At 44.0% G+C, this 19,186-nt stretch overlaps 1 protein-coding gene across 1 annotated transcript; it reads left to right on the top strand.

Moving 5' to 3' along the window:
* The first annotated feature begins 14,581 nt into the window (after positions 1 to 14,581).
* Positions 14,582 to 14,833, top strand: LOC117894096 (zinc finger protein 706-like). Its single transcript, XM_034800969.1, has one exon. The coding sequence runs from the start codon at positions 14,596 to 14,598 to the stop codon at positions 14,827 to 14,829; it is 234 nt and encodes a 77-aa protein (XP_034656860.1). The 5' UTR covers positions 14,582 to 14,595; the 3' UTR covers positions 14,830 to 14,833.
* Positions 14,834 to 19,186: the final 4,353 nt, after the last annotated feature.

Below are 19,186 nucleotides of genomic sequence, written 5' to 3'. Positions count from 1 at the left end.
GGGGTTAAGGCCAAAGAACGGCGGGAAGGGCATTGCTAAGTAGATGGATGGATGGCTGGGAGCTTACACAATCCACAGCGAAGGCTGCCGGCCATATCCCATGTCCATGTCTACGTCTGGGGGCCACAAAGTAGCACAGGGCTAAATGCGAAATTATAGTTCTATAATCGCATCGATCGGCGATGTAAATGTAAAAAATAAATCAAATTACGCATACAAATTTCATTTCATAAGAAGCAAAGCAAAACAACAAACAGAATTGGAGTATCGAATGTTTATGTATCGAGAGAGAACATTTAAATACGCTTCTCCGATTCTCATATTACGCCCAAGACCCTGGCGAGGCAACTGCCGAATGATGATCTGTGATCGCTGATTCTGATTCGATCTCAAGGTGCGAGGAGGATGGTAGAACTATTTTGCGATTGCCCGACTGCCTGATTGACTGCGTAAGCTATGGTAATCTTCATGGGAGGTCGTTTATAAAAACATTCAAGGTGGCAGAGTCTACACTGGAAAATTCGTTTGGCAACTGATGTCAGTGCAGGGAGAGTTTAAATCATATTCCGAGTGAAGTTCCCAAATAAATATTAGATCTTTATGTATGCCCAGGCCACCTTTATGCCTTTTGCCCTCCCACTGATAATATTCATAATATTCCACCGTATGCCAGGGTCAGCCCAAAACTCCGTGGGGTGCGGGTGTGTGGCATACATTAAACCTCAATTCCTTTTATTTCTGCATTTATCGACTGCCGTTTCCTGTCTCCAAACTGAATGCCATTAAACATTTTGTTCGGCAATCGATCAAGTGATCGCCAGATATTCATTTTATGCAGTCCCATGGCCAGCGAGTGGCTGGATCAAAGGAGAGGGTCCAAGTGGGTGGCGGCGCTTTGAGCAGCACTTCCTGAATGGCTCTACCCTGACATTGAAAATGTTTGCCCATAGTTTTGCATTGCAAAACCAGCGAGTGACCATCTTCCGTTGGACCTAATGCCGTCGTCGGCTCAAACATTGTTGCCACACCGCACCTTTTCCGTTCCCTGACAGTGCCCTCAGTTCCTGTCACATGTTATGCGCATTTTGGATTGCGAGTGAGTGAGAGATGTCCTTGACAGGCAGGCGACTGGAGACAGGCGGCGCCGTTTTCTACCCTCTATCCCTTCTGCAGCCCAACTAACGACTGCCGCCAGCCATTTATCGCCGGCAACAGTTGGTTGCCTCATTCTCCATTACACCATTATCTCCCCTCGTGGCACAGCGACACGCAAAGGCAGGAGGAGGAGGAATAGGAGCAGGCGGAGACACCATAAAAGTGGGCTCAAGGACTATCATGACTGGGGCTTATTTATAATACCAATAGAATAGCAGCAACCGCAACATCAGATGTCATCGCGGGCCTAGGAACCCAATTACAAGGCATTACCAAAATAAACATCAAAGCAGAGACTTTGCTGTTTCGATTAGTAATCGATAGGCAGTCCGATGTATTATTTCTGGCTTTTACCAAAGAGGTTTGAAATTCTATGAACATCCCGCATAAAACCAAACAAAATCCCGTCAAAACTTTCAACATAAAGCCGAACAAAACCTTTTAAAATACTTTTAAAATTACTTTTCGCAACAGAAAAACCAATTTATGTCGCATGCATCTTCATTTCCAGGAACCAAACCCATGTCAGAGCTCCCTGCAACAGACACAAGAGACGTAGGAAGGGGCCGCCTTGCCACATAATGACGGCAGCCCGAAACTGTACTGAAAGTGAACCAAAACGAACCCAACCGAACCGAACCGAAACACCCACAACAAAATGTACGTACAGCGCCATAAACATGGTGTACGCCTACGCTAGATAATTACAGGCTATCATATCAGAGAGAGGGAAAGAAAGAGACAGGAGAGAAATGGTATGGATAATGGAGGTGCCTTGGACTGCGACGCATTTAGGGAGGGGCTCTGAGCCTGGAGCGCCCCAGTCCAAGTTCCAACCCCAGTAATTTGCAGGGTAATTGGTAGGGATATAGGCGACCTTGAAACCTTGCCCCAGACAGACAGAGAGCGAGAAAATTGATTGATGGCGGAGAAGGAGGCGGCAGCTACACCTGCACCCTCCACCCATTAAAACCATTAACCTGCCATTTGCCTGACATTAGGTTGCATATTTTAAGCCAGCACGAGCAGAAAGGATAGGCCCGGGGCCTTATATACAAATATATCTATATATCTGTTGGAATATTCCATCCCCACTGATTGAATTGCGCATCGGCCGAGAAAGCTGCTCCTATCTCTACCCCTGCCCCCCCTACACCCTTCCTGGTAATGTTATTCGAGTGTAACCTTCAGATTATTTCGGTTCCTCCCGCTTACACACATAATTGCTGGCATACGCGACGGATACGTGACAATTCCTTCAACACTCCTCATCCTTGGCACCATTTTTCCACCCGAGGGTGACTCCAAAACGGCAAAGAATCAACCCCCGATGATGGCACAAACGGAATACATTTGGCCCTGTGTCCTGTGTGTGTCCCGTGCAAAGCTCAGCGTTTTTATGCCCATCCAAATATTGAAGCCCAAACCGGAGCTTATGAGCTTTTGCCCATTTACATTTGATTGCAGATTTTATGCGTGAATTGAGGCCGATCTGGATTCGGGCCAGCAGGAAGTATGAGTTATTGCTATAGTCCTCTGAGCCCACCCAAATCCCACAATTTATCATGCATGAGCACAATAAGTATTCAGGAAGAACCTTCCGGCCATCAAAATACGGTTAAAAATGGTTCGATCGGCTTAGTTTTGATAAAACTCCATCATAAAAGGAAAATAATAATAATATACTCGTATTACTTTTAGTTGATTCAGGATGATGTCCAATTATCGCAGCCTGTCCCATAAATTAACAAAAATCATACAATAATTTAAGCATAAATGCATAAAAATAATTTCACTTTTCATTGGACACGACTCAAATCGAACAACAACAACCGACAACCGACATTCGACAACCGGCTCTTAGCGCCTATCAATTTGTTACAGCAACTTGGTAGCTGAAAGGGGCTGAAAGGGGTAACAATATTGGGAGGAGATGCGACTCACTTTATGCACGAGTGTGTGTGAAATTCACTTTCTTTGCCTTCAAATTTGGAGGAAGTTTCACTCTCCCCGTGGGGTTCAATCAACTCCAAGCTTAAGATACCGTGTCCCCGCTCATCCACCTATGTTGTAGCCCTCGGAATAATAATTTAAATGTCCAAATATCAAAATAATTGACATTCGCTACCATTTCCCCTACAAAAACACTTTCCACTGAAGTTAAAAATACAAAAAAAACTTTTCGTTGACCCAGAAAAAGCAGTTGGGGGGAGAGAAAAAACCAAAACCCGTTTGGGCCCGAAATGCAACAAAAACAAAACTTGAAAACGAAAAATAAATGGAGTACACTTTCGCTTATGAAAACGAAAGTCAACGGACTTTGCGGTAAAACAGAGAAAAACTGCAAGAGAGAGAAATGGAGGGAGTGAAAAGAGTCGAAGCGAAGGAGAAATTTTTAGAGGGCCCTGAGACGCGATTAAAATCGCCCGCGCGTTTTTTGCAGTGTGCGCGTCGCCCCTGAAAATCGCCGCGAATCGCACGCGACTTTTGCGAGTGACCCAATTTCCAATCCTCGGCAAACATTGAAAACGGAATCCAACAACAACAAAAAACTGCCATAAATATTTTCGAGGTTTTCCTCCACACACAATTTGCCACATTTTCGACTCTGTGTTTATGTAAAAATCACCATGAACAAAAGTCCAACCAAATGGAACTGAAATCAAAATTGAAACTGAAACTACAAAACTTTAAATGATTTTTGCCTCCAGCTGCCGCCTCCCCTCCAGGTTAACCTTAACTCAAGGCGACAAAAAATCGCGTTAAACGCAAAGCCATTTGTGAATTAGTTGTGGCCACACATTTGCTGGAGGTTTCTCTAATTGGAATGGGTTGGGGGTTGGGGTAGGGATGTGCGAGCACATCTCCAGCGTATTTGAGAAGGGGAGCTGTGATTGAAGTTCAGGGTGCTTTGACTATTCGACCATCGAGTTGGCTCTTTCGGCACTGCCAATGAGCAGATTCAAATTTAATTATTGTACAGCCTCTGCCTCACGTGCGTTTATTACAGAGAGTTCATTAGCCCGAGATTTGAAACGCTACAAAATTTCTCTTGACTTTTGAACAGGCAGCGCAGGCAGCAGCGACTGGGCAGATAAAGGAGGGAAGGCACAGTGGGCTCAGGATTGTTCCCCTCTGCACTGATCCCAAATGGAAGGAAAATATACTATAAATGCTGCTTGCACTGTTGTTTAAAAACTCTGCAGTGCCTTTTAGTACCATGATTTGATTTACATTTTTGCCCTTTTTCTGCCCACTGTACATACGGTGGATGAGACTGCGGCGCCTGCGCAACTGTCGACAGCGAAAGTGAAACTCGAAGAGGTTTTTGAACTTTGTAAACTAAGCCTCTCAAGGGGGGAGCAGCTGACGTGGGAGCGGAAAGACAGTGGCAGAGAGGGACAAGGGAGAAGGATGACAGCAAGAGGGCGTAATGCAGAGAGGGGCGAGACGCGTAACTGGAGCGGAACCAAAAATGTTTACTTTCTTTTCACATGCTGCACTCTCGAATGTTGGACGGGGAGGGCACCGTGCGAGTGCGAGACAAAGACAGAGCGACAGTGTGGCACACAGTGCAGGCGAAAAGTCAATGAACGCTGGAAATGAAAGCGCCCGCCGTCTGTTAACCCAATTGAAATGAAAAAAGACAACTTTTAGTTTCAGTTTTGGTTTCGGTTTCGGTTTCTTTAATTTCGTATTTCGTGTATTTCCTTTGCTGACTTGGCAGCAACGTTTTCGTATGCGTTCGGCGTGCTACACACAACAACAGCCGAAAGGCAAAACTAAAAAAAGGTCAGAGACAATTAGCAAGTGTCGTTCGAGGCCCCTGCGCGGATCAGCAGCATTGGCAAAGCTCCCATGAGCCGAGCCAGGCCAAGCTCAATGCTCAGAGAGCGCGACAATCCACCAACAACAACACGCGGCAAACACAGATGCACTCACTCGTACAGGTACAGATACAAATACTCGTAGAGTGGGAGTGGAGGAGGAGGCCGACGTACGTTGAAATAACCTCATAATTGCCGCTGAGGGTCTTTGCAATGAATTATGCGAATTAACCTCAAATATGGCCCATACCCGTACCCATACCCGTACAAAACGTTTGCTGTTCATGAACATGAAACAATATTTGGTGGGGGAGGGAGGAGTAGACTCTGCCTCTGCCTTTTCAGCCACAAGTTCAAGCACAGGTAGTTTTTTTTAGCTTTTTGACATGTTTATCTATGACACCGATATTCATGTATTAAATGTACTTTCTTTACACAGAGTTTTATATAGAACATTTTAGCTTCCAAAGCAGCGACAACTCCACACATCAAATAATTAAAAGTATTACTCTGAAATTGTCGAAAAAAATTAAACTATAAGCTCCTGCAGCAGGCAAACGCGCGAGTATGTCCATAAATAAAATATACAAAATAAATCATATTGTTTCCCATGAAGCCCCACAGTCCCAACATCACTTGATGAGCGATTTGATGCGTTAGTATGGGATAGCCTGGCTCAGTTCCCTGGGGCTGGATTATGTTCCAATAAACATTAGTGTCCTACAGCAGCAATGTCAAAGTCCGGCCAGTTGCAGCTTGAGGCAGCTCCAAATTGTTCCAGAAAGTAGAAGTGCGGACATGCCGACATTGCATGCACCTTTGTTGAATGGCCAATTGGTACTTTGAAAGTTCAATAGTTATGAGAGTTGCAATACAAAAATACAACAAAATAAACGGTTAAGAGATATATTTATGTATGCATGTACAACATTGACAAAAAACTGTCATTGATCGCTCAATATGTCAGTTGTTCATCGATCACTCATGAGCTTTCATGGTTCGAGCTTCAAGCAATTACGGCACAAGTTCAATGGCCCATCAACAAGCGATCTGGCCAGACAGTGGGCTCCCAATCAGTGCGGAAGAAACCGAGACCACGGCACCACGAATTATAGTTACTGTTCCACAGCAAAATCAAAGGCAAAGAGGAAGACTCTTGTCGCTTATTAGTTTTCGGCGCATGCGCCACAGCCAAAGGAGATGGAGGGGAGAGAAAGAAGAGAAGACACAACAACCGTTTGAAATGAAATTGAAAGCTAAAGCGAAAGTGTATTTATTTTTTGTTGTTTTCTTTTCTTTCTTTCTGGCTTGCTGGCATTACATTTTTGTGTCACTTTTCTGCTTTACTTTTCTGCCTGCCGCCTGCCGTCTGACGGCAACAATTCTTCAAAATTTCTTTCGTTTTGTCAACGGTTTTCACTTTCTCTCTGTCTCGCTCTCTCTCTCTTTCTTATTAATTTGGTTTTAGTTTGGTCAAGAGTCTGAGCAGAGTTGTCTGCAGAGGGAGAAAGAGAGAGAGGAGAAGCAGCAGCCGCATTGTTAATAACAAATTTGTTAGACAATAATTGATGAAAGCCAGAGGCGGGGGAAACATCTCAATAACGAGAGTGAAATCTGTACAATGGGGAGAGGGAGTGCAGAGTGTGTGATTGGTGATTGGTGACCCCTTTGCATAGCAGAGCGAGTTCAAAAGTTGAAAAAAACATTCACATTTCGAGCTCCAACTCGAATCTGAATCTGAAGCTTAAAACTGAAGTTGAAGTTGAGGCTAAGGAAAGTGGCGCAGAATTTTGTATGAAAAGAAAAGAAAAGTTTCTTTTTGGCTGCGGCTCTGCCATTAATTGAGTTAATTATGCCAGAAGTCGAGTCGTGGTGCTCATTTTTGCATTGGGAGTTCATTTCGCTTCGTTTCTGTTTCTGTTTTTTGTTTCTCTTCAAGCGAGAGTGGAGTGGAGGAGTGTCAGTCGAGGGGGCTACTCCAGTAGACCAAGAATTTGCAATTTCAAAGTAAAAGTACATTTTCTCTGCTTTTTTCTCCTTCTCCTAGGGTTAATTACTGAACTGTTCGTGACGTGGGGATGGGTTCTGTAATGAGAATGTCTGCCATAAGTGAAATATGCTAATTTTATGGAAATAATTTGAGAATGAATTGGAAGGAAAGTACGAGTCTTAATTGAAATCAGAAATATCCATTAAGTGCTTTGTATACAGCATGTGGGGCTGAAGCCTTTAAGATTTTTAAGTAATACACAAAATTCACAGGAATATAAAAGAACGAAAGCAAAGGATATAAGAATGCAGACAAAAATGGCAAAGTACAAAAGATACAACCTTTTATTGATTAATTATTGCATTTTTAAGTCAAAAAATATAGTTTTGAAGTATAAATGCCTTCAAAAGTATTTCATTTAATATTAAACACCTCCGACGAAAAAACCTTATTAAATATTAATTCGCTTATTTAGATAAGCTTATTTATGAGAGTACAACCTGTACCCGTCCTGCACTTTGAGTATGATTTACTATCCATTACATACAGTACCCTCCCCCATCCACTTCCAGTTCCTGTAACTATGCAAAGCATTGCACCTTGTGCCTGCGTCTCGACTTTCACTGACGCCGCCGCCACCAGCGAAGTTGCCGTCGCAGTCGCTGCTGACCCAGAAACTGCAGTGACACGTTGGCCTGGGCCAACGGAGACATCCAATCCAATCCAACCATTCAGTCCAAGCCTGGCCAACACACACACACACACAGAGACAGAGAATCGTTTATGCAAGCGCATAAAAAACTGCAACTGCTTTTGGCCGCAAAAAAGGATGAGGAGAGGGCCATAAAAAATAACCACAGACTGGAAAAAGAGGCCGGAGATACGGAAATGAAGATGTCGACATCCTGTTGGTTACTCCCTTCCCTGAACCCGAGGTCGAACCGATCTGCAGCCGGCAAAACTTTCTTAATGATCCTCGCGGGCCACTGAAAACATTTTAAATGCCATTAAGCCTTTAAGCATTTAAGAGATCAGCTCACGTTCTGGCAGCTGTTGTGGGACTTGATACCCCAATTGGGAGAAAAAAAGAATCCAAAATCCAAAGTTTTGAGTCCAATCATAGACAATTTTCTGCGCTTTCCCCACAACAACAACAAACAACAAAAAATAAACAAAAATCAAAGATTTCCATTAAAAGCAATTTAATGTTTGCTTCAATAAACACGAAAATGAACCCGAATAATGAAATCTCTGCAGCAACGAGACTCAAACAAGAAATTGAGACATAGACACAACGAAAGTTCAACACTTTCTTTTCCACCCAGAGGGGGGAAGAGGTACGGGGCACGGGACACGGAGGCACAAACAGTGGCAACACAGTTCAAACTCTCGTTTTGGGTAGGTGATGGCCAGCAATTATCGGGGTGCCAGGCCCAGAAAGTAAAGACAAATCAGAAAACCATAACACACGAGAGAAAATCATTGATTTTTGACATACTCTATGTGGAGTATACTAGTGTTATAAATGTAAAGTAACCAAAGCACAAATGAATCGAAAAAAGCATCAGCAGATCGAAAGATCAGATTAAAATAATTCCAGTACAGAAAGCGTAGAGAATAGACACTAAAAACACAACTGAGTGAAGACAATAGAAACAGTTTAGACACTGCTTTGTGATAGAAAGAGTATCTCGATGGAAAGAGACATTTAAATGGCAAAAGAAAGTGAAAAATGTTGCAACAACGTCAACAGCTCTACAGCGCAAGGGAGAAGAGAGCGAAAAGAGATCGGGAGAGTGGCTCAGAGCTTGGTAGATGGATAGATACGAGTATCTAAATAGACATAAAAGAAAGTGAGGTTGAATGCAGATCAAATCGTAGCGGGGACTCCCAGTGTCATTGCTCTGGATTCGGAGAGTTCACCGAAGGTTTGTTGAACCTTTGGCTGTCCCACCATCCCTACACCCAGCCCAACAGTGACTTCCAGATCGTATTTGAATGATTTTCACCGGCAGCCGAGACCGAGGCAGTCGCAGCCGAAGCACTCCAACGTTCGGGTGCAAAAAAGTGAGAGTTTTGGGTGGCCAAGCAGCCAAACAGAGATTTGAATGCCGAGCGGGGGGCTCCAGTGCTGCCGCCTATTGGGGTCACACTCCGTCGTTGCTCTCTGAAGATCTCTATCAAGCGTAGATCATGATGTGTGTATAATTTTCTATGAAATACTTTTCACAGTTTGTTATTTTGTCGGGCCGCATGACGCATATTCAGCCGAAAACTTTCATTCGCTTTGCCTCTCTTGAAGGAGGTCAGTGAACGGAAGGCGGCGAGACCTCCAGAGAGACAGCCAGAAAGCACCAAAGACAGCCAGAGACACACAGAGACCTAAACGCAGCGATATCGAATGACCAGTTAAAGCGACAGACAGCGGCAGCCGGAGCAGCTGCTTGAAAAGTGCTTAAGATCTGTCCCTGAAGCAGGACGAGAGACAGGAGAGACTCCTGCAAGACAGAAGAGGATCGTGTTACGCACACATACACACAGAAAATACCGTTAACACGGACATGGGCCCTGAAGGAGGGGCACAGGATCTTTGTTCTTGGCTGCCCAAAGTTGATTGGCCTTTAGATTGTTCATTGAAATTTAAACCTGTACACATGCAACCATATGTTCACGCTGAGAGCTCATTGGTCTTACAAATTTTGCATACTTTCGTAAATTTATTCGTTACACCTTTCTGCTATTCCATTCCTAAACACATTTATGTTAACAGCTAATTCCCCATTCATCTTCTGCTTTTATTTTAACAGCAAATCTACGACTCAACCTAAATTCATTCACTAAATCTTACATGCCAACAGCTCGCAGCCATGTAAGTCCCAACTCCACTCGTGTATCTGATATTGGTACCCTGCTAACCAAACGCCTTTTATCTTTGCTAGATCTTAGTCACCAGTTCTAATGAAACTGAAATCCCAACGGATCCCGCCGACCCAGTTTCAGTTCAGTTCCAATCCCCGCCGTTGCCACATTTCTCACGCTTCCCAACTGCACTGACTGACTCTGTCCAGAAGCGTTGAACTCGTAATATTCCCGGGAAATGGCGACGACACACAGCGACCGCATGGACAAGACAACACTCCATCCACCCATGCAGCAAAAGTGTTTGCTCTTTTTTTTGATTCCGCTTTAATTTAATTTTTTGTTTCGTTGTTGTTGTCTTTTGTGTCATACGAAGCAAAGTACAGTTTATTTGTCCACAATACTCGTCGTGGTCGTTGTATTTATGTAATTTGGTGTCAAGTTGCCCAGTGCGCAGTGCCCAGTGCCTCCTGCAGTGACCAGTGACTCCAATGGCAGTGCCCAGTGTCTGTTTATTTCAAGGTTTCAGCAATTATCCAAAGCAAAGATCGGCATGGAAATGATTTCCTGGAATCCACAACCAAAAAGGGATTATGAAGCTCGTGTGGAGTGAAGTAATGAAAGCCATAATATAAATAAACTACAGATCCCCCCAGAACAGCAAAAAATACTGTCTATATCGAACAAATTTTCACGCCTTCGATGCATGGCAATGGCGACCGTTTCAAGTTCAGTGGAAAAAATTGCTAAACAGACAGAATAATCGTAATGTGGTGTACTGTAGGGTGGGGTAAGAAGGGTTGCCTAGGATAGGGGTAGAGTCAAAAGACCAAAGACCAATGTCCGCTCCACCACTACAAAATCAGACAATTGTCGCACTGATGGCCACCCACACCACTGCACTTCCAGCGCTAATGATGACGCACTCAGTGAAACGCTGAGACAGCAGAACGCTGACACGCGGCGTTGCACAATGGGGCATTTGACCACTTTTTGTGGCATTAATTAATAACTTCCGAACGAAACATTATTTTTTGATTTAGTTTTTTGATATGAGTTTATAATAGTGAAAGGAAGGTATGTTGAAAAAAATGGGCGTGGCACCGCCTTTTCTTCAGGGTAAAATCGAATTTTTATTTTATTTTTAAATTGAATTAAACAAATAATGATGGGAATATGTAAAGCAATGCCATATTAAACTAAAAAAGTTGTGCCCGGATTTTTAAAAATTTTAATGTAGAAGATAATCGGATTTTTACATTGACTTCCTTGTATACGGCAAGCAGCTTCTTTTCTTTAATTTGTAAAATGTTGGACACAATAGCACTGCACGTCAGTGCAGATATACTGGAAATGTCTCAACGTTATTATAGTTGCACGAATTGATCCAATCTGCACAGTTTTTTACGATTTGTTTCAATTTTTCCGTGGAATTGTTCAATTTAATCGACAAACCGTGAAAAAAAGTTCTTCAAAGGGTCTACAAATATCCCTTATCGGTCTCAAAGCTAGTGACAGGTATTACCACTTAAATGCAATGCAAATCGACATCTTCTTCCACAACTTTCTTCTTCACTGAGTTTAACATTGCAAACAACTCCGAATTTCCAAACTTTAGGTTATGTAACGAAAACTTAAATATCTCCGAAGACGCAGAAAAGCGCAAGAAAAAGTAACATAAATTGGATTAAGAATTGAAAACTCTACAATATCTATGCAGTTTATTGCTTCCGGCGGGAACCGAACACTTTGTAAGTCTATTCAAAGACAAATTTTCGTCATAAATATGGACTTGTTAAAAAACTAGCCATTAAACATATTATGAGGTTAATTTTTTAATTTCAAACTCACAAACAACTTTTTAATACCTGTCTGAATCAAGAATGTTGTAAAAAATTTACTTAAATTGGTAAATTTAGCAATTTTTGCACTTTAAACTTCATAAAAAAATCAGTTTTCCGATAACTTTATATTGTTCGTAGCAAACAGCTGACTTTAACAGCTGTTATCTTAACAGTGGTGCGCACTGTTAATTTTCTGGGTATGTAACATTACGGACTGATGTTATCCCTATGAATATCCGTTAAAAAAATATTACTTTTTTGACTTTTGACAAATGAGTTTCGGCCAGGAAAAGTGGTCAAATGCCCCATAGTGCGTTGGTGCTGCTGCTGGTGGTGTCCACGGGTCAAGCAAATGACCCAAAACTGTTCCGAATTGAGTCACAATTAGTCGTAGTATTCATACAGCAGAGTGCGCAGTGTGCGGGGTGTGCCGTGGGTGCGGTTCTGAATAGTTTTCTGTAAATATTTAGCAAAAGTTTCTATCTATCTATCCATTTCTGTGTCTATTTCCATTTCCATTTCCATTTGCTTACCCTGACCTTTGCCAGAGGGTAGAAGGGGCGTAGGGGCCTCTCTATAGTTCTGACATTGAAATTTCACTGCCACTGCCACATTGTACATTGTTCTATTCTTGCTCTTCAGAGAACTTTACGAGCATTGTTCTTGCCTTATTCTTTATTCTTTTAGTTTGCTGCCCATAGCTGGAAATCATTATTTCTGTTGTGGTCAAATGTTGTTGTTTTTTTGTAGCTGGGCATTTGTGGGCTTTAATTTGATTTTATAGGAAATATATACATCTATGGAATGTACAGGTTGAGGCAAATAGTGTAGTTCTATTTGATTTAGAACAAAGCAAAACTACACAAAAGAATGTTTATAATTCTCACAATTTGCATTTAGATTACGAGTATTTGTTGTTACATTTTCGAATATTTTATGTTTAAATTCGTTTGGTTTTTAGCGTTTTGCTATCGATTACAAAACTCTTTTTTAAATGAATAAAAATTTCACCAGCAGGACCAACGACTCTGACACAAACAAATGAGAAGATTGGGATAGATACTCGCATTATTTCAGTACAAAAATCAACTATAAACTACTAGCCGATTTTATTTTAAATATATTAGACAATACCATCATATTTCCAATCATTTTTACTATTTATTCCTGGGAAATGCACTATTAAATAATAATAATATATTGTAAATAATAATACAACAAAATGTATAAATATTTCCTTGGATTCAGAGGTAGATCAAAAATATGTACATACATACATACATACATACATATATATTACTCTTTGAATAATTGTCATAAATGATATATCAAATTTCTTAACCTGCGCGTTCACTGCCCAAGTCAACCGAAGTCCAAGGTCACGACCTTAATACATGATATCATACCCGGTGCTAATTCCTGGAATCCTAAAAGGAAGCTAATGTCGAACAATTTGAACATGGATACACCCTGATGTATACATACAAAACACCGAAATAATCGGCCATACAGACATATTTTTAATGGAAATTCGTTTTGGTGGTGTGGAGGGGGGTCTATCCCAAGGGCTAATGCCATCGAAAGCTTGTGCCAATATGTAAACGTTAATTCATCAATTTAATGGCAGTGCCAGTTGCCAGTTGGCAGTAAATGGGCAGAGGAATGGCAGCAAAGGGACGTCCAGGCACGCCAGAATGTAATCATCAGCGGAAAAAAGTTAAACACAAAAAAAGGGAGCGGGAAATCAGGCATTGCAGGCATTGACCTCGCAGTCAACGAACCAGCAGGATGTCCTGGCATAGTCCTAGGTTCCGTCCAGGCTCTGTCCTAGAGATTTATGGCCGCAAAGCGAACGCGAGTTGAACGAACCCACAAAACGACGAACCGGAAGTGGGTTTGGTTGGGTCTCTGTCCCTATCCCTGTCCCAGTCCCAGGTCCCTGCTCAATCGCAATTTGTTTTCTGCTTCTGCTATGAGTAGATTACATAATACTTCCTCTCCACAACAATATGGCGCCCACCCTCCCGCACAAGCAGCGGCAAGTTGGGCAAGGCACAGGGCTTACAGGGGTAGGCATTGAGGCAGGAGTAGCATGAGGACCGGAAGTTAACCTTGAAGTTGAGCAAACCAGAGCGGAAAGGGGAGTGGAGGGAATGGGAGGGAGGGAGCAACAACAAACTGCGCAGCATCCGAAAAATCCAAAGCCCCAGTCACAGAATCCCATTCCCAGGTCCCAGCTCCCAGTCGAAGCTATTCCATGCCCCACCACCAATCCCCTCCCAATCGACCGGGACACGTGTTGGAAGTGGGGTGAGCGTGGAAGTAAATGGAAGCTGGAAACAGAAAGAAGCATGCCCCCCTCGGTTTTTGGGGTGACTTTCGGAGGCTAGAGATTTGGGGAGGGCAGGGGCAATAAATTCCACACCAAATGCAAAAGAAGTTCACGGCAAACACTTGACATTGGAATCGATAATAAGTTCAAAATTTCCAAAAATAATACCCATCTCCGTGGTGGGATGGTCGAGGGGAGGGCAGGCTAATGCCGCATCACATTGTCTTATGTAAATGTTTGTCTTGGTCCTTTGTAAACGATAGGCGACAACGATGCCTGGCCACAGAGTGTCAGCCGTGCGGAGTAGTGTACTTCCACACTTACAGGATGTCACCCCCGTCCGACCATACTTTAGAAACATAATAAGTATAAATATTTGCATCTGCTGCTGCTGTGTAAACCTTAAAAGTAAATGGCCTTATATATTGGACCAGGGAACTTTTTTCCAGCACCTCTTAGGTTCCCAGTTTCTACAGAAATGTGGCATAATATTACACAGAAAAACAATCTACAATCTGTATTTTTATTCAAAGAAAAAATGCATCAAACAATAACTAAAATTTCACGGAAATTTCTTAATGAAAAACAATGGCACGCGGTCATCAGAAGATCCAGTCGCAGGCCAAGACAGCCGAGGAGCAGGCCAAGATTAAGAAGCAACAGGGGCACAGTGATCAGGACCAAAAGAAGGCCGCCCAAAAGGCGCTGCTGCATGTGTGTGCCATCTGTATGTCACAGATGCCGGATCCAAGGACCTACAAGCAGCATTTTGAGAATAAGCATCCAAAGAGCCCGCTGCCCGAGGAGCTGAAGAGTATTTAAGAGGTATCAGTCCTCTCTTCCACACATCCACATACAAATGAACACAGTCTTGATTTTCATTGTGATTTTTATACCCGGTACTCGAAGAGTAAATAGGGTATATTGTATTTGTGCGGATAACGGTTGTATGTAACGCACAGAAGGAAACGTTTCCGACCCCATAAAGTATATATATTCTTGATCAGCATCAATAGCCGAGTCGATTGGGCCATGTCTGTCTGTCCGTCCGTCCGTCCGTCCGTCCGTCCGTCCGTCCGTCCGTCCGTCCGTCCGTCCGTCCTTATGAGCGCCTGGATCTCAGAGACTATAAGAGCTAGAGCCACCAAATTTTGCATCCAGACTTCTGTATGCTCACACTGTTACAAGTGTATTTCAAAAATGAGCCACGCCCCCTTCCGCCTCCGCAAAAGGGCGAAAACCTCCCAAATCTACAATTTTGAAGATAGCAGAAAACTAAAAACGCCATTTTGTAGGGAATGACCATATCTATCAGATCACCAAATTGGGATACGATTGGAACATTTTTAAAGCCACAATGAAGAAATTAATTTGCAGTGGCCAAACCCACCCCGTCCCGCAGCATTAACACTCTGCATCGCGCTGTTTATGGCCTCTCCCCCTGACACGTCTCTGCCTTTGTCTCTGCCTCTGTCTATGCCTCTGCCGCGACTCTGCAGTGTGTGTCTATAGGGGAGGGTGGCGAGCTAAAGGAGCGTGTTGGCGTGAGCAGTGTTGTTGATGTAGATGACAGATGAAGAAAAAAAATGTAAAATCTGACAAATAACCGCTAAGTTGCAGATGTAGTACTGAGTGCCGGGTATAAAAGTTGTGACGCGTAAGAAGCGTCTCACACGTCCCTTCTCGTTTTTAATTAAAATTGGCATAGGAATTATACGTTAAAATGAAGACCCTTCCTGGCTTTTTTATGGAGCAAAAATTTCTCTAGAAGAGCCACTGCCGCACCTATAGAGCGGCTCTCCAGTCCATCCATTAAAAGAACTTGGTAACTAACTCTGCGTGGTCAAGGTTGAGCTGTCCTCGTGGAATGGCAGGGAATGGTGGCATGGCCTCTCATACTTTTGCATGACGTGGAAAACTTCCATAAAAGGGCAGTAAACAAGTTGACAGCGTTACCACGAACGGAAAGTACCCAAGTAAATGGTCAGAGAATGTTAAAGAGAGTGGCGGGAGGACAAACGCTATTAATAGCCAGGCAACTTTTCCTTGGACCCAGGAAGTCAGTTCTAATGCCTCATCTCCCTTCTTTCAGGCACAAACTTTCTTCGAGTTCATTCACAAAAGCAGAGCCCAGAGCAGGAGCCAAAGCATGACTGGCCATCCGAAACGGTTAACAAATTGCCACACAGCAGGGGGCCAACCACCCACCACAAACCCTGCACTGAAGGAAAACGAATGATGTGCTGGAAGTCTGTCTCCCTGGTAGATAAGTATGCTATAGTTTTCCTATGGGTATGAGAGGGGTTGGCTGAGGTTTTCCCGTTTCCCATGAAAATTATTTCGAAATGCAAATTGAATTTGCGTGTGGCTCGAGTGGGGGAGGTGGGGGCTGATGACGTACCTCTGAAATGCGCAACAGCGGGACGAGAGCTTTGCCACCACAACCACCCTGTCTCCTACACAAATGGCAACAAACTTGCGGTCTGGCCTTCGCCGAGAGCGAAAGAGAGAGAGATAGTCAGACCCAGAGCGAGTAGAAAGTTCAAACGCGTGCAATGCCAAGGAGAAAGTTCTGGCAATGTCACCCGAAGTACAGTCAACCCAAGCGAAGCTTTTTTCCGCACATGCCACTCCCACTCTGGTAACCGGCATAGAGCTTTCCAAGAGAAAGAGAAGAGAGAGAGAGCTTCCCTGTCCCAACTGAAATGCCTACCAAGGCCGTAGGTAGAATAAAAACAAGAAAATTTCCACTCCGCACATTCAAGGACTCTACGGCAAGCGTTAGCGTAAAAGCTCTCCGCGACAGAGAAAGCTTCATCTCCCTCACTTACACTCTCCATTCCCGCTTCTGTTCGGTTCGGTTCTGCCTTGGCAACGGTGAAGTTCAAGGTTAAAGCTGAACGAGGGAGGGATTCTCTCTGGTTCGCTGTGGCTGTTGCTGTTGCTGCCACCCACACACATAAACACAAACACACACACACCCACACACACACACAGCGGCACACACGTGGCCGCAGCTGCGGTGTGGGTTGTTGGTCCTTCTCCTCCTTGGCTTTGCATACTTTGCGGCGCGTGGCCCTGCTTATTGTTCAACGACTGACGGCTGATGGACCTTTCTTACGCACCTGCTGTCCTGCCCTGCCATTCCCCATCCAACTTTTGACCTTGGGCTTGCACTACGTTCGAGCGTTCGCCCTTCCCCTCCCACGCATTGTGGGCGCCGGGGCCTCGTCTGTTGATTACATTGCGGCGCGTGACTTTGATTTGATTTTTAAATAATTCTTTTAGCAGCTTGACTCTCCATCTCTCTCTCTCTGACGCTCTCTCTGCCCATCTGAGCTGCTATCACTGTCTCTGCCATCGTTAAAGGTCAACAAAAGGACGATGCTTTGAGGCTGCTTCTGCTGTTGCTTTTTATCACAGGAGCAAAGCGGAGCCAAGTGCCATGATGACAGCGCGCGCAGGAGAGGCTGGGCAGGGAGGGTTGCCTGCCAACAAACAAAGTTATATTTTCCGTTAATGCAATTAAGCCACGTGTCCGTGTCAAGCCGTCAAAGTTGGTTTTATTCTCGCTATTCACCCGCTTCTTCTGCTCTTTCGCGGAGAGCGTGAGAGGATGGGGCAGAGTCCGTGAAATGATTGACTTTAAGAGCGACACAAACATTTATAAAGATTACACGAGAGTGATGATGCTCGTGGATCATCCCAAAACCCGAACTAAGAATGGGTTCACATGGAAAAGTCTCTCACCGGGGATTCTACACCATTGACACCCACGACATCCCACACACACAGGAAAGAAAGGCCAGGCAACAGAAAGCCAGACTAAAGTTTCAATTAAAATCAAATAAATTGCCCAAGTTTCATCGAGTGACGCTGATTGGAAGGCGAAGTCGGAGGAGGAGGTGTGTTACGACATCGACAGGGTGTCCACAAAGTGGGGCAGGATGTTAAAAATAGTTTTCCCAATCGTCTAACGTCGGTGGACAGAGCCAAGCCGAGCCGGCCGGCCGGCACAAGCCTTGGGCCCGCACAGAATTCCACTAAGCAGAAGGAGGAGGAGGAAGAGGAGCCACTTGGGAAGATGACTCGACGCCCACACGGTGGCCATGACCGTGGCCGGCACGGTACGTCAATGCAGCAAGGTCATACGTTATAGAGAGAGTGGAACGGCAGCAATGGCATGCCCCCTGCACACACCCCCTTTCCTGCGCTTGCCTTGCACTTGAACTTGCGCACGCGGCAGCTGCATGTGCCTCCCCGCCACTCGAGGTGCGGTGCGGTGCGGGAGGGTTGGGTTGATGGGCGGCTGCTATCTACAGTTGGGTGGGTTTTTTGACCTTCAGTCGTGAGCTTTTCCATCGGAGCTTATTTTTAGTCCCGAGTCCACAGAGATGCAGCACAGCGGCAGAAAGAGAGGGCAATGCATTGAAAGGTCATTCGTTTGACCGAACCCCGGGAGTCCATGCACTGGATGAGCGTTCAAGGTCAAATCGCTGCAGCTGCAGCACACACCACCCCCCTACCCGCCGAACAACGATAATTGCCACCTCCCGTACAACTATGAGGCATGGCTTTGGGGTTGACATTGACATTGACGCAAATTGCCGAGGGTCAAGCGCACACATTGCCTGCAGTGGCAGTGGCAGTCGCGCGTTCTGACTGCGTAATAAAAGTGAAAGAATGAATCAAATTAGTTAAGCGCCACTTCGGGGGAAAGCTTGGGCCACAGATGTGGCGCTGTGTGGGGTGTTGGAGCTGTCCAATGGATTTTATTTTATATGTGGGAGGCATAATTAAAGAAAAACGAGGATGCTCAAGCAAGGGCCTTAAAATATTAATAAATATTATATATAAATAGATCGATTTTAGTAGAACAATTTGTTAGTAAAGCCTTCATTAAATATAATGATATTCCTCCTCATTTGGTAGATCCTCTCCTGTAGCCAGTTGTCTTTTTTCAAACACTCCCCAGCTATATATTTTCCCTTTAATTTCAAATTAATTTCTAAAAATTATGCACATACATTTTTCTAAAATTATACTTTTCCCTAAGGTTTATTGAAAGTCCTCAAGTTTAAATTCGATTTCTATGCATGAGGACAGTTTTTAGATATCCTTTATTCAGGTTTATATATAGCACAACCCGCAGTGCATTGGTTTAATTGGCCTGTCTGCA

This window comes from Drosophila subobscura, chromosome J (genome assembly GCF_008121235.1).
Source record: "Drosophila subobscura isolate 14011-0131.10 chromosome J, UCBerk_Dsub_1.0, whole genome shotgun sequence".
Taxonomy (NCBI): Eukaryota; Metazoa; Arthropoda; class Insecta; order Diptera; family Drosophilidae; genus Drosophila; species Drosophila subobscura.
This window is presented reverse-complemented; position numbering and strand designations above follow the sequence as displayed.